Here is a 16,070-nt window from a genome sequence, read left to right on the forward strand (position 1 = left end):
AGTGTCATTACCAAGTATGAAACCCTTTGTGCTGCTACATACTGCAATATAGTGTACAGTAGTCAGACCAGTCTGTGTGAAAATATGCTATATATAAAAACAACAACTTTGATGGAAATCTTTCTCAGCAAGGTTGCATTTATTTGATCAAAAATATAGTAACAATTAATATTGTAATGTATTATTACAACTATCTTCTGTTTGAAATTACCCTTTCCTTGGAAAACAGAATTTTCCATTATTTGTGAGAGAACCCTTCCCACCAAACACCAAATTTTCTGGGTTTTTCCACGTTTTCACTTCTGACAGGACAGACTCTTCTGATCAAAACACATGCGAAAAAAGAAGCGTAAACAAGCGCTAGCATATGTAATCACATGAATATGTAAAATAGCACAGTCATCAACATTAATCAGCATATAAATCAAAACTGCGTAATGTTACCGAATGTAATGTCGACCCAGGATGAGCTATAGGAGTGTGCAAGCATTGGGGGTGTTGATGGACTCAATCTACTCCATCTCTGTTTTGATCATCGTTCTGAAGCCAATCCAGATGTAGTCCAGATTTTATTTTTCTCAGCTTTTTGCTCAATATGTTGCTTTTTTTAATGAAACTTGCTTTCAAGTAGGGATATAAAAAAAATGCATGAAGCTAGAATAAAACAGGGTTGTTGTTTTTTTGTTTAAAAGCAGAAGCTTTTTGTTTTGATTTTATATTGCATATTCACATAATCATATAACAAAATATTCTGGGGGCCATGACTTTTTTTTTTAAATAAAAGAGTTAATAGTGTTCAGAGTTACATAATCCCTCAGAAATCGTTATAATATGCTGATTTGCTGCTCAAAAAACATTTATCAATGTTGAATTCTTTTTTTTTTTATTAATAAAAGACCAGCATTTATTTTAAATAAATAAATATATATATATATATATATATAGTAACATTAGAAATGTCTTTTGATCAGTTTAATGCATCCTTGCAGAATAAAAAAGCATTCTTTAAAAAAAAAAAAAAATCTTACTGACCCCAAATTTGTTCACGGCAGTGTAAGTAAATTACACTAATGTAATGATGATGTAATCTCAGGTTGGGCAGTGGGGAGCTGAATTATCGTCAGCAGTCCCAGCGTATTGAGCTGAAGACTGGAGGCATGTCTGTATCTCCACAGATCATTCCAGACACTGAAGATCTTGATCTATATGAGCAGGTATCCCTCTTTCTTCCTCATCTATCATGTGAATTTGTATAAATATGATGCTCTTTTGTTTGCAAGCACATGTGCATTGAGGTAGATCTAAAAGCTCAGATCTGGTAGCCAGAAGATTATAGGATTGAAAGCACATTTGAGCTTGTTACTTGCATTGGAGTGTTTTTATGTCATTATTTGACATATCTATGTCATTATTTGTGTTTTTTAGGGTATTATCCTGTCGTCTTCCTGTCTGGAACGGAATCTACCCGACATGCTTCAGCTGTGGAGTGATATATTTAATTGGTTAGTCTTGTTTATAGAGACGATCTAAATGAATCATTAAATCTCTGTGCAAGTATGATTATTTTAAGCTGAATCTGCTGTGTACATCTCCAGTCCTCGTTTTGATGACGAGGAGCGTCTGCGTGTGCTGGTCATGATGTCAGCTCAAGAGCTGTCCAATGGCATCTCATACTCCGGTCACATGTACGCGATGACACGGGCGGCTCGATCCCTCACGCCCACAGCAGACCTGCAGGAGACCTTCAGCGGGATGGACCAGGTGAGGGATGAGACATCCTGTTGTGGCTCTCCAGCCTTTGAGGGAATAAATTGTTTCATACATTTATGATATTTTCATTTTAGGTTAAGTTTATGAAAAGAATAGCTGAGATGACAGATCTGACTTCAGTTTTGAGGAAACTTCCCCGGATAAAGAGACACCTTTTTAATCCTGAGAACATGAGGTAAGCATCAGCCACAGTACATGACAATATATGTATCATTATATAAGCTAATTCTAGAAGCCATTTCGTATTACAGTGAATTTTACATATTTAGGTTGATGTTAACTGTGGTAAAATCACGTATGACCTCAAAAGGCGGATTACTTTTTTAAAAGCAGTACCAGAAGAAATATGACAAGACATTTTACGAAAAAATGTATACTTGATTTAATATATTACTAATAATAATCAAAATAATAATAACAATAAGCACAATAATTTCTTCTGTGAAGTAGTGTTGTTATTTACAGGATGCTTTAAAAAAATGGAAAAACATCTTTGAAAGAGAATTTAAATTAAAATCTTAATGTTGACTACAGTGTATTGATATAAACTGTGCAATATTGAAATAAAATGCAATATGCGTTATCTTTTTAAATAATGCTATATGCGATGCGATATTACTATTAGTGTGTAAAAACTATTTGAATTATATTTTTAAAGTATTTAAAAACTGAGAATGATATTATTTACGTGTTTTACATTCTTTCTGGAAAAAGAAAGCATCGCTACAACTTCTGAAAGTGACCTGCAGTGATTTAGCCCAAAAGACTATTTGATATTTCATAAATCTGACAATATAAATTTAACATCAATGTAAACGAACAAATAATGTAATGCACATATTCAAATACCAAAAACTTTTTGCTTGACTTGGTAATATATAAATTATATAAACCTAAAACTTGACATCAAGAACATCCGGGTAAACAAAGACTCCTGAACTAGGGGTGGATGTTTATTTTTATTTGTCTTTGTAATTAAATTTTTTTAATAAAACCAGTAGTTTTCATATGAATTAAATATACACATACATGATAAAGCTACAAAGGTTATTCAGCCAGGAGCAAGAGTGATTTTCTCTTGTTCTTTTATTGTTTGACAGACAGTGACAGGTTTACTGTATTATCCGCCTGTCACTTTAAGAGCTAATGCACGGATCCTATTGACACACATTCGGTTTCTTTCCATGACTGATATCTTTCACTTAAAGCATAACTGACTGGGTTTACATGAATACTCATCAAGATACCTATTTTGACATAATTGTAGGGATGGGTATCGTTAAGGTTTTAACGGTATTACTACTCTTACCGATACTGCTTATCCGTCCGGTACTTTAACGGTATTCTTATCGGTACTTTTTGAGATTATATATATATATATATATATATATATATATATATATATATATATATATATATATATATATATATATATATATATACACATACACACACACACACACACACACACACACACACACAATTAACAAAAATACACAGCCTACACATGCAGTGCTTTCATTTCAGGAAGAATTCTACTAATCAAATGTAAAATAACACTGTTCATCATAAATAGCCAAATGAATGCTTATTAAAGCTGAAGTTATTCATGCAAGAGCTGTGAGGGATTTTCTCTTTGCATTTGGTTGTTTAATTCGCAGTAATTCGTCAGCATGTTTATTTACACTGCTGCCTCTTTAAGACAGATGTGCAGATCTATAGGCGACTGATAATAGGCAGATGCACTACACTTTCTCCCGACTATATCCATAATAACTACGTCCATTTTAGACACAAACTGTGTTGTGTTTAAGAGACTCTCCAAGCCGGTCATTTTGACATAGATATTTGAGTACATTTGATCGTTTAGACGCGAGTGTGAAACCGAAAGTGTAATGTGCTCGTCTCGTTGCGGGCTGTTTCAGAGCGCGCGCGTCGACTTGGGAACAATCTCTTGCGCACATTTTTGTGCATTTAATCGCTCTTTTTATTATAAAACGCGTCCCACAATTTACCAACAGTAGCTAGACTGTATTTTACAACAATCCCTGATCGTGCTAATTCTGTCATTACGTTTTAGTTTTATGGAGAAATGACAGCGTACGTAGGCTACTGCTGCAAAGGGAATCAAGTTGGGCTAGACATAAATATTATTATTATAATATTTGGAAGACAAAATCTAAAATAAAAGCAGACTATCACAGATCTAAAGTGTAACCAGGCTATGTTTGAATGTTTGGTTCTGTCCTCGGCTGTCGTTTGCGGAGCTCTCTCTCTCTCTCTCTCTCTCTCTCTCTCTCTCTCTCTCTCTCTCTCTCTCTCTCTCTCTCTCTCTCTCTCTCTCTCTCTCTCTCTCTCTCGTCACGTGTATTTTCAAAAGTACCGACAGCAGAACCGATAACGTCAAAGCTTATCGATACAACGGTCTTTCAAAATTCAGCCCCGGGGCCCGTTTAATACCGGTTTTCGGTACCCATCCCTACATAATTGTGTGTGTTGACAGTTTTGAGTGTGTAACAAGACACGAAACCGAACTGAAGGGATCACGCACTTGTGCGCACGTTTCACTGTGTGTGTCAGACAGCAGACAGCGCAAGACTGCACAGAGTTGTTTTAATAACAATTTTTGACATCAAGCAAGTCCCATAAGTAACAGTCGTGTGCTCAGTTGATTCTCTGCCATATGTGTCGACCTAAAACGTACACTTTTCAAAATGTTGAATTAACCGATTAAAATCATGCAAATGATGCATATTGTGATATGTACATTTGCGATATTTCGATAATTTTTATATATTGCACAGCCCTTCTATTGACTATAAATGTATTTATAAAATTAACAGATTTAAAAATGCACTTAAAGGTGCACTGTTTAAATTTTATCTAGTGGTGAGATTGCGAATTGCAGCCACTCACCCCTTCCTTTTAAAGCACAGAGAAGCTATGGTGGCCGACACAGGACAAAGATGTCGTCTGAGTCTGTAGAAAGTAGCTACTGCTCTGTAAAACAGTTTGTCCATTTGGGGCTACCGTAGAAACATGACTGTGCAAAATGACAACTTCACTGTAAGGGACCTGCGGTGTATGTAGATAGAAATGGCTCATTCTAGGGTCATAAAAACAACAGTCTTTATACACCACTGAAAACATATTTATGTATACTTTATAGCATTTCTGTCAATAGATCCTAATAAATATTACACACTGCACCTTTAAATGTGTCTATGATGTCATCATTTCAGGTGTGCCGTGAACGCCACACCCCAGAAAATGCCAGACGCAGCTGGGGAAGTGGAGAGGTTTATTGGTAATATAGCAGCTAACAGGAAGGAGCGAAAACCTGTCAGACCAATCATTGTGGAGGTGAGAAACCATACTTTTCTTTTTAGAAGACACAAGCTTTCGCAATGAATTAATAGGGCTGTGTATTGCCAAGACTCTGGCGATACGATACGTATCACGATACAGGGGTTACGATACAATATATTGCGATATTGTAAGAGAGGCAATATATTGCGATATTTCTTTTTTGTGTGTTTTTGTTTTTTATCATTTAAAAGAATAAAGAACACAACCATAAGCCTAAAACACAAGACAAAGTATTTTATTTAATTAATACAGTATCATTTATATCACTAATCATATGCAATGTGCAATCTAAGTTGAGGGAAGTCAAAAAAGTGACTGCAGGATTCTTTATGTGTATATGTTTTAAAGGTTCACAGTATAGCAGTGGCTATTTAACAACAGGAAGTGCAGTCCATTTCATGACTGAATGACTGTTTGTTTTATATTTAACACAGTAGACCCGATCACAGAGAACGCGTTTTTGCAGCGAGAAGCCTTTTTTGAATGGATTTCGGTTGGCAGAGAGCGTTATGCGCGCTGCTTATGCGCCCTGGGCGCCTCGCGTTTTTGAAGGAGCGCTGCGAGCGCGTGAAGTTGAAAAAAAGTCAACTCTGAGCAGAAAAGCGTGTAACATCATCACGCTTATGTTCTGTTGTCCAATCGAATGAATGAAGAGGCAGGCCTTCCGTTGTGTTGACCGTTACATTGATTTGACTGACAGAACAGGTGATTCGGGGGTTGCCTAGAAACATTAAAGCACATTCAAACCTGAAATACGCGTTCTGTGTGATCGGACCCTAAAGCTGCTTTCTATAGACCCTTTTACAGCCCACGTGATCAAAGAGTTGCGCGCGCATTTTGGCAACGGAAGTGGTGTTGTTCCCTAGTGGTTCTAACGTGTGAGCAACTCCGAAAGTTTATCAAAACGGTTTCCCAGCATCAAAATGTATTCCCAGCATCTGGCTGTTGCGTTTTTGGTTGCACTTATCGCTATTCCACCAATGGGCTTAAGTTTTAAAGGATTCCGACAGGGTCACGGCCGTTTCAGAAGAACCGGCGGTACGCAGGCGATTAAATGCATTGATTGGAACGAAGACATAAAAATGCTTGCATAAAAAAAATCATTTGTAAAACATTTACTGCACTTGAAACTTAATTATTTATAATAAACCTCCCAACATTGGCTGCCACTGGTGTGTATAATGTACCCCCACCCCCAGATTATCATATCAATAATCACAGTACTTATCAACTTCATTTGTAATGATTTTATTAATAGTTTAATTGCAAAATAACCATCTGAGAAATGTATGCAAGCAACATAGTTGCTATTAAAGTACTATAGCATTACAAAATTAAACTTTAAACAGAAGTGTCGACACGAATCAATAACATAAAATGTAAGGAAAGGATAAATGTATGTCTGTGTGAAGAATAAGAATAAATGTAGAAAATTGTATTGGACATTCTGTAACTTACATGCCCACAGACAACGTATTCCTAAGCATCCAGTGATTTATATGCTTGTCTCGGGTGTACACGCTCGGTTTCTCGACTAAATATGTTTATATCCGACCACTAAGTTATATCTGGCCATCTGCTAACGTCTTCTATCCACTCCACTATAGTTCGCGGATCTGGTAGCCGAATACCATTTGATAAAGTCAACTTTTTAAAATAACTTTCTCGGTTTGTGTTGCTTAATCCGCTCACGTAGCTTGACATGCTGCTGATTCTTGCCACAGTTTGTTGCCAAAATGCGCGCGCATACGTTGCTACGTCATCATTGTATACAAACAGTAAAAGGGTCTATATAGCAGTCTATTGTATAAAGTGCTATTTCAAGTAACGTTACTGAACTGCAGAGCTGGTGCATCCATATCCACATCGGAATTATCTTTCGTTCTCCTGCCACCGCTGTCAGTTTTGGAGTGTGTTTATTTTGTTACTGAGAGGAAAGCGTGCAGGACATTCTATCGAAATGCTTCTCAGCATGATTCTGGTCGATTTCCTTAGTGGCTTCTTTTTAGTTGAAGCCAACATGACTCCACACTTCAGCTCTGTATACTGCAAGAGCGGCATAATTCTATCGTCTTGAGAGCTGGGTTTGCTAATGTAAACTTTGAATATACTTTGGATCATTTAAAAATGTAAAAATTATAGACATTTTTCAATAGCAACGTTAGTGCCTTAAACACTCAGTGAGGTTTTTAGCTATCCTTGAAATTTTGTTTCTTGCTTAGAGGGATGAAGGGATGAACACTTTAATAAATAAAAACTAGATAAAAAATGGATATCACAAGTGTGTTGTGTTTGAAGAGGAAATCTCACTGTTTGGATTGGTCTGCTTGTTCCCCTCATAGAGAGCATTAGATCCTAAAGCAGGATCAGCTGCGAGTCGTAAACTCATCTCTGTAAGTACAACTGTACAACATTACAGCATCATTCAGTTTTCATTCATCCGCAGCGTTCTCACTGATCTCCCCCTTTATCACTTCAGGAGCCTAATTTCAAACCCTGTCAGATGAAGACGTATTTCCAGCTTCCGTTTACCGTGAACTTTGTCAGCGAGTGTGTGCGCACGGTCCCGTTCACACACGCCGATTACGCCAGGTACAACAAACACACTCATGCAGTTTTAAGGCTCACGATTTGCTCATTTCGGGTAGGGCCAAAATGTTGTGCTTTTGTTTTATAATAGTAGTGATTATTATTGTTGTGATTTTATTATTAATAAAAATATGAAACAAAATAAATTATACTAGTTATTTTTCACTGTAAAATATTGTAATAATAATTATTAAAAAATATAAAATTACAATTGTCTGTCTAGATTAATTCATTGTCAAATGTTAATCCATCAAACTTTTATTTTGGCAAAAACATACAGCTATTCAGGAGTGCCTCTCATTATAACTGTACACACTGCATGTGTTGATTTTTATGAAATGGGAGAATCTATAATTTTATTTTTAGATTGTCAAATCGTTATTGCAGTTTTATTTCACTTGATCATGCACTCATTTACAGTTTGCCCTCTGTCTGTCTCTCAGTCTGTGTATCTTAGGAAGGATGATGACTGCTAAATTCCTCCATGGAGAGATCCGAGAAAAGGGCGGGGCTTATGGAGGCGGGGCTAGAATGGGAGGAGGCGGCCTGTTCACGTTTTATTCCTATAGGTGTGTATGACGAGTTTCATTGTGACACAATCTTCTGTGTAATGTGTTTGCTTGTTTATATTTTCTGGTTGTCATCTCTTAGAGATCCAAACTCCACCCAGACGTTGTCGGCATTCCGTGGCGGAGTAGATTGGGCACGAGCAGGAAAGTTTACGCAGCAGGATATCGATGAGGCCAAGCTCTCAGTTTTCTCTGCCGTTGATGCACCCGTTGCTCCCTCAGATAAAGGTCAGTCGTTTAGAGCACATCCTGAATAATCTGTCAAATGTCTTTTTAATGTTAAATGATGTTTTAGTTTCATGTTGCTCTTAATGTAGATGCTTGAATATGCAGATCTTTTGTGTAAATGTTTTTGTGTTTGCTGTTGAGTCGGTGTTTTGGGATATTTGCTTTCTGGTTCACAAGGACGTTGTAATTGTGCTGCAGGTTTGGGACGTTTTTTAAACGGCATTACAGATGAAATGAAGCAAAGATACAGAGAGAGACTGTTCGCTGTGACCGACAAAAACCTGATTGACGTCGCTAGCAGGTAATGAGACATTAATGTATGTACAGTAGTGGCCAAAAGTGATGTCCTGGGATGTTTGTTAATGGCCTTCAAAATATGAGGAATATATATATATATATATATATATATATATATATATATATATATATAATTTTTTTTTTATATTTGAAATCTGAGGGAAAAACTAACAACGGAACTTGGTTAAGGTTTTTCTTACAAAAATCTTACAAATACAGGTTTTATTTTGCAAAGCAAAAAAATATACTGAAAAACAAAAAGCTCACAGGAAGAAGTCTATGTTGACTACAACATAATGGTTATGAATATTTCGCTGTTTCCTTTCTTCCTTTTTTTTGCATTTTCATAATTTTTGACCAGGGTGGGTGATGTCGATTTTCTTAGGCTGGACATCATATGGAAGGCCATTTCCGCCATTTAATAAAAAACTAGTTATTGCAACTTTTTATCTAAGAATTCTGACTTTTTTTCTCACCATTATGTGACATTAAGTCACAATTCTGACTTTATAATATTTATTGTGAGAAAATGTCAGAATTCTGAGATCAATCTGATCAAATTAATATGAAATAAAAAAATATATATATATTTATGATTGAGTGCTGATGTGATATTTATATTTAGAATATTTACTAAATATGTTTTTTTTTATTTTTACAGATATCTAGGTATCGGGCAGCAGACATGTGGAGTGGCTGTTTTAGGTCCAGAAAATGAATGCATCAGAAAAGACCCGTCCTGGGTGGTCAAATAGTCTTTTTCTTCTGAGCTTGTTATTAGGATTGTGTAAGACACGCACAAACTCCTGGATCACGCACAAGTTTTCCTCATTACAGGAGTCATCTTGATGAACAGAAGTGCTGAAAGTACCTGAATTAAAGTACCTCTGATTAGGCCAGCAAATCTTTTGTTTACACTGCAGTGTTTATGGTGGACTTATAACAAGGTCAAAAACAGCTCATTCATTCAGTCTGAGACTTCAAAAATAGATAATTATTATTTATGAGATGTATAGAATTATAATAAATGTGACCGTTATTTAAATGGAAAACTTTTTCTATTAAAAAAGGTTTTACCATTTTATTATTATTTTTTAATCCTAAATCATTATCCAATTATTATTAGTTACTTTAATCCTCTGGTCCTCTTCGTTCATTTTTTTTTATCAACTTTTTTTAAACATTTATTACTTCATCAGAGCAGTACAAAGCTTTGTAATTGGTGCTTGCTATGTGAAAAAATAAAAATCATGGACATGATTCGAAAAGGTTAAATGTTCCTGAAAAAAAGTGTCACTCTTTTACTGTTCACACATTATAATTAATGGGCGATTCATTGACTCTAGTGGAAACATTTGGTACTGCATCCAAACAAAATCTTACTAAAAGCTAATTTTTTTTTTAGATATTGACCTCAAATTTGGAGCATAACTTAAGGTTTCTCACAATTTTTTATTCTTCACAGCTCTAATATATATTTCATATAAGAGTTAATGTAAAATATTTAAAATAATTTTTTGACCACCACACAAGCAGCTCCAGAGTTGGATGTGCTTTTGTATTTTTTATATGGTATCTACTGTGAACAACTGCTCAAATGAAATGAAAAACCACACATTTAACATTCTAAAGGGAGTTTATGCAGTATTAGAAGCATATATATATACACACACACGTGCATCATGACAAACACACTAACGCAAGATCTGCTTTGGTAAATAGTGTGTGCACTAACAATCACAGAATAGCAGCTTGGAAGACTTTCATACTCCATTTCAACTAAAACAAGGTGCAGTTGTGGGATTACATCACTACAAGCCAGTGGAGCTGGATCGTTCTTTCTGTCAATGAAAATAAGCTCTAGTAGAATAAATATAAATATGGAAATCTTGCATATTAACAAAAAAATACCACTTGGCCCCATTTAAGGGATAAGCTAATCACTTGAGCATATGGATTGTCAAACATTGATCGACTATATTTAAGGATTTTGTGGCTGTATGTCTATGGTCACACTAATGTGCCTCGATTTACATAGACTGTATATGATTATGCATTTAGGTCAAGACAGATTGCTACAGATCTGCTATGGAATCACAGGTCCTCACCTTGAATAAATACATTTATACTTGCAAGACAACTAGGTTTTTACTTGGGCTGGTTTTAAATGGCAGAGCCGTCTTTAGCTCTCGGACGGACAATGTGTTCAAGCTGGCCTGCATCGGACACATCATAGCTGGTTTTGTATTTGGCCAGAATCTTCATGAGTGGACGCAGTCTGAGCCACCACTGCTCTTTTGGGATCCTGTGACTGAAGATAAAGAGCATCAGGTCAAAAGGCATGTCTGTATCATTTTAAAATGTTAAAGGGAACATATCATGGAAAACCTTGCTCTTTTGAGTTAAATGGGTCTTGACACGAGAAATCTAATTTGCCTTGATCTTTGACATGTAAAAGGTCTTTGTAGCATTAAAACATTCTGGAAGTTTCAGACTATAAACACCCTATCAACAAAGCATATTTAAAGGGGGGGTGAAATGCTGTTTCATGCATACTGATCTTTTTACACTGTTAAAGACTTGGATTCCCATCCTAAACATAGACAAAGTTTCAAAAGTTAAGGTGGACGTTTGATGGAAGTATTTCTTTGTCAAAAATACTACTTCCGGTTAGTCATAAGTTTCGGCAAGTTTTTTTTCGATCATGGGTCCACTTGACGTTAAAAGGTCGGAATTTCCTTGTATGGGCCGTACGGACAATTCTACCGGAAGAGCGTGAGAGAGAGAGAGGGAGAGAGCGAAAGCAACAGGCTACGCCCATCAAAGCGCTGGCTCGTAGGCTGCGCTGCACAGGTGATTAACAAATTAACAATGTCACCAAAATGGCTATGTATGTATACATATGTATATGTATAAACTTGCCCACAATCAAATGTTGATCAAAAAGAATGCAAGAAAGCTAGAATTATTGAACTGTTTGCATGTTCATGGCTGTTCAGTATTTAGAAGTCTAAAAGGCCTAGTGCCAGATCCAGCCTTTTGAATTCTAAAGGTCAGAGAGAGAATGTCAAGTAAGAATAAACTATAAACCTTAACATTAAACATGAAAAGTAAAATGTTACAAAATAGAGTTTTTTTTAAGAGTTGTGTTGGAAACCAACATGATGATATCATTACTACGATATTAGCATCAGCTTTGTGAAGTGTGTTTGTTGTCTTACACAAAATCCGTCTCATCCTTCAGTTGTACGACGGGCTGGAAAACCAGAGCTCTGCGCCGCATCCCCAACAGACACGCAGAATCCTCTGTGTTCGCAAACACACAGCCTACCGAATACACAAAAATATGTCAAACTATTGCACACAGTCTACAAGCAGTGCAAAATCAGCAGTCAACGTTACAATCATAATAACATTGTACTTTTTTAAATTAAATCAATCAATATATTTTTTAGATTCAAATCATTTACCTTCATCTGAGCCAACCAAAGGAAAGCGAAAAGCAAAAGAAAATAACAACACTATGACGTCATGAAAATCTATACGGTCAATACTGAACAATTTTATATTTGTATTATATAATATATATTATATTCACTTTAGAATAGTTTACATTTTTTTAATTAGTTAAATGGTTAGCTCACCTAATAATGACAATTGTTGTAGTTCTTATGTCATTCCAAAACCGTAAGACTTTCGTTCATCTTCAAAACAAATGATCTCTCTCTTTTTGATTAAATCTGAGAGCTTTCTGTCTCTCCAATGATTGGCAGCTACGCAACTACCACTTTGACGTTTCATAAAGAGATTGTAAAACTAATCCATATGAATTGAGCGATTGTCCAAATTTTCAAACGTGAAACGTGCTCAAATGTGCTGCGTAACACGAGAATGAACCTCATTGGTTCTCGCTGAAGCTCAAACATGCTGCGTGACACGAGAATGAACCTCATTGGTTCTCGCTGAAGCTCAAACATGCTGCGTAACACGAGAATGAACCTCACTGGTTCTTGTGAAGCTCAAATGTGCTGCGTAACACGAGAATGAACCTCATTGGTTCTCGCTGAAGCTCAAACATGCCGCGTAACACGAGAATGAACCTCATTGGTTCTTGCTGAAGCTCAAACATGCTGCGTGACACGAGAATGAACCTCATTGGTTCTCGCACATCAAACAAACATGCTTGAACTTCCATTTACCACAACTGATGTGTGTTGATGAATGCTTATATGTCAATCTGTTCATTATATAAAGCAATCGCATTTTACAATCTCTTTGTGAACTTTTTGAAGCATCAAAGTGGTAGTTGCATAGATTGTCAACAGAGGGACAGAAAGCTCTCAGATTTCAATAAAATATCTTAATTTGTTTTCTGAAAATGAACGAAAGTCTTACAGGTTTGGAATGACAGATTTTTCATTTTAAGTGAACTATCCCTTTTAACTACATTTGTTAAAATGAACAATGAATAACACTTATACAACTTTTAACAATCTTAGTTCATTTTAAATATTACTAATATGCTTTTAAGATCGAAATGTGTCTGTTAGCATTAGTTAATGCACTGTAAGTAACATTAACAGTTTTATTAAATTACAAAAACAAAGTTTAAAAAATAGTTTTTTGTTAGGTCGTGTTATTTAATTCAGTGACTATGATTAAGAAATGAGACCTTGTTGTAAAGTGTTACTATATAGTAAAATATATTACATATATATATATATATATATATACAATATACATTGTTTACATATAAATTGTATATATATATATATATATATATATATATATATATACAACTTATATGTAAACAATGTATTAATTACTATTATTATTAATAATTAGTATATATTATATATGTGTGTGTATAATTCATATGTATAACATTTTATTATAATATGTTATAAAAATATACATTAATTATTTTATTAATAGTAATGCATTATAATTACAATTCATTACTAATTCGTTTTTTTTTAATATATTTATATATTTAATATTATATTACATTTTACATCCAAATCTCTGCAATCCACGAGATCATGAGACTACCGGCATGTCATTTTCCTGCAGCTGTGTTGAATATGCACGTTTTCTGTAGCTGTTGTACCAAGGACAGTTTCAGAGTTCACACACAATCCCAGACTGCATCTTTACAGGAGAGATTTCTCTTTACCTTCTCTGTAAAACTCTTTCAGCTTCTTGGAGATCCACTGCATGGCTTTAGCAGCGATCTTGGTACCAAAGTTCCTGTCAAACGGTGAAGGAGAACCACCCTACAGGACATCATAACGTGGCAAATTAACAATGTTCTGATCATGGACACAATGTTTGCTTGCTTGCTTGTGTGAGTGTGTGTGTGTACCTGCTGCATGTGTCCCAGGACATTCTTCCTGCAGTCAAAGACTCCTTTGCCCTCTTCAGTGTACAGCTGATAGATGAAGTCAGTGGTGTAGTTCTCACTGCTGTTCTCATTCCTGTAAAACACACACATACAATCATGATACAGCTGAATGAAATCAGTCTAGTGAATTAATGCTGTGTGTGCGATATATAGATCATACCTGAGCACTAAACCTCTCTGGATGCTAGTCTTCATCTTCTCAGTTAAATGTTCGACGTTAGACTGAAAAATAGAGCACTCATAAAAACTCAGCATGACACTCTCTCTCTCTCTCTCTCTCTCTCTCTCTCTCTCTCTCTCTCTCTTTCCTTAAATAGTACACACTGCTAAATTTTCTCCCTTGCGTGTGGGACAGAGCAGACAGAGGACGGGGAAGGAGAGTCCATACCTGTGTCTGACAGAAGGGGGCAGACATTTAACCCTAATCCAGCGTTGGCTAAGTTTCTACATCTTCAACAGAGTAATTAATTACTGTACTAATTATTTACTCTAAAAAATATTGTATTACTAAATTGATCAGGCATAACATTATAACCACCTTCCTAATATTATGTTGGTCCCCCATTTTAGACCCCTTAAAGTGTGCTGTGTGATATCTGGCACCAAGATGTTAGCAGCATATCCTTTAAGTCCTGTAAGTTGCAAGGTGGGGCCTCCATGGATCGCACTTCTTCATTCAGCACATCCCACAGATACTCGATTGGATTGAGATCTGGGGAATTCGGAGGCCAAGTCAACACCACAAACTCGTTGTTGTGCTCCTCAAACCATTCCTGAACAATTTTTGCTTTGTGGCAGAGTGCATTATCCTACTGAAAGAGCCACAGCCAATACCATTTCTATGAAATGGTTTACATGGTCTACAACAATGCTTAGGTAAGTGGTACGTGTCAAAGTAACATCCACATGTATGGCAGGACCCAAGGTTTCCCAGAAGAACATTGCCCAAAGCATCACACTGCCTCAGCTGGCTTGCCTTCTAACCATATAGTGCATCCTGGTGCCATGTGTTCTCCAGGTAAGTGATACACACACACCCGGCCATCCACGTGATGTAAAAGAAAACATGATTCATCAGACTAGGCCACCTTCTTCCATTGCTCCGTGGTCCAGATCTGATGCTCACTTGCCCACTGTTGGTGCTTTTGGAGGTGGACAGGGATCAGCATGGACACCCTGACTGGTCTGTGGCAATGCAGCCCCATACACAACAAACTGATGCACTGTGTATTCTGACACCTTTCAATCAGAAGCAGAATTAACTTATCTATTAACGATCTGAGCTACAGTAGCTTGTCTGTTTAATTGGACTACACGGGCCAGCCTTCGTTCCCCATTTATGAGCCTTGGCCACCCATGACATTGTCGCCGGTTCACCACTGATCCTTTCTTGGACCAATTTTGATAGATACTGAACACTGCAGACCGGGATTATTCACTTCACCTGTCAGTGGTATTAATGTAATGCCTGACTGGTGTATATTACTTTTCTAAATCCTATATTAACATCGAGCAGTTTAATTAATTAAAATAAATATAAAAAATTCCATACATTATTACTGAGCTAACCCAAGTATTTAAATGGAGATGGTTATATTAAAACACACTTTTACGTACATTAGATATTATATTTCAATGTTAAATGTACTATTGTTTTATATAGAATTGTTCCAGTCTAAACAGTATTTAATGCCATTACAATCACAAGTACCTCATTTAATTACAGAAAAATTAAGAGTAATCCCTTGCTTTACTAATGGGATACAATATTCCACACATGTAATCTCTGTTATATATTGCACATTTCAGACATCTTATACAGGTCCTTCTCAAAAAATTAGCAT

The 16,070-nt window shown here is 36.1% G+C and overlaps 2 protein-coding genes across 5 annotated transcripts in view; one reads left to right on the forward strand and one right to left on the reverse strand.

Moving 5' to 3' along the window:
* pitrm1 (pitrilysin metallopeptidase 1) overlaps positions 1-10,072 on the forward strand; it is a 20,108-nt gene extending 10,036 nt beyond the window's left edge. Inside the window, exons 16-27 of the mRNA XM_067452680.1 lie at positions 1-14; positions 1,094-1,214; positions 1,426-1,502; positions 1,596-1,761; positions 1,845-1,945; positions 5,013-5,133; positions 7,482-7,532; positions 7,619-7,731; positions 8,172-8,297; positions 8,380-8,525; positions 8,724-8,826; positions 9,484-10,072. The exon at positions 1-14 is cut by the window's left edge and continues 116 nt beyond it. Of these exons, the coding sequence (XP_067308781.1) occupies positions 1-14; positions 1,094-1,214; positions 1,426-1,502; positions 1,596-1,761; positions 1,845-1,945; positions 5,013-5,133; positions 7,482-7,532; positions 7,619-7,731; positions 8,172-8,297; positions 8,380-8,525; positions 8,724-8,826; positions 9,484-9,577 (1,233 nt within the window). The 3' untranslated portion in view covers positions 9,578-10,072. The remainder of the gene's footprint in view (positions 15-1,093; positions 1,215-1,425; positions 1,503-1,595; positions 1,762-1,844; positions 1,946-5,012; positions 5,134-7,481; positions 7,533-7,618; positions 7,732-8,171; positions 8,298-8,379; positions 8,526-8,723; positions 8,827-9,483) is intronic.
* A 367-nt stretch (positions 10,073-10,439) lies between these two features.
* Positions 10,440-16,070, reverse strand: part of pfkpb (phosphofructokinase, platelet b) — a 32,784-nt gene continuing 27,153 nt past the window's right edge. For all 4 annotated transcript variants that reach the window (XM_067452683.1, XM_067452682.1, XM_067452684.1 and 1 more), the window contains 5 exons: positions 14,387-14,448; positions 14,188-14,299; positions 13,999-14,098; positions 12,044-12,149; positions 10,440-11,133 (listed from right to left, as the gene is read on the reverse strand). In XM_067452683.1, the coding sequence (XP_067308784.1) occupies positions 10,986-11,133; positions 12,044-12,149; positions 13,999-14,098; positions 14,188-14,299; positions 14,387-14,448 (528 nt within the window). In that variant the 3' untranslated portion in view covers positions 10,440-10,985. The remainder of the gene's footprint in view (positions 11,134-12,043; positions 12,150-13,998; positions 14,099-14,187; positions 14,300-14,386; positions 14,449-16,070) is intronic.

Source organism: Pseudorasbora parva, chromosome 9, assembly GCF_024679245.1.
Source record: "Pseudorasbora parva isolate DD20220531a chromosome 9, ASM2467924v1, whole genome shotgun sequence".
NCBI lineage: Eukaryota > Metazoa > Chordata > Actinopteri > Cypriniformes > Gobionidae > Pseudorasbora > Pseudorasbora parva.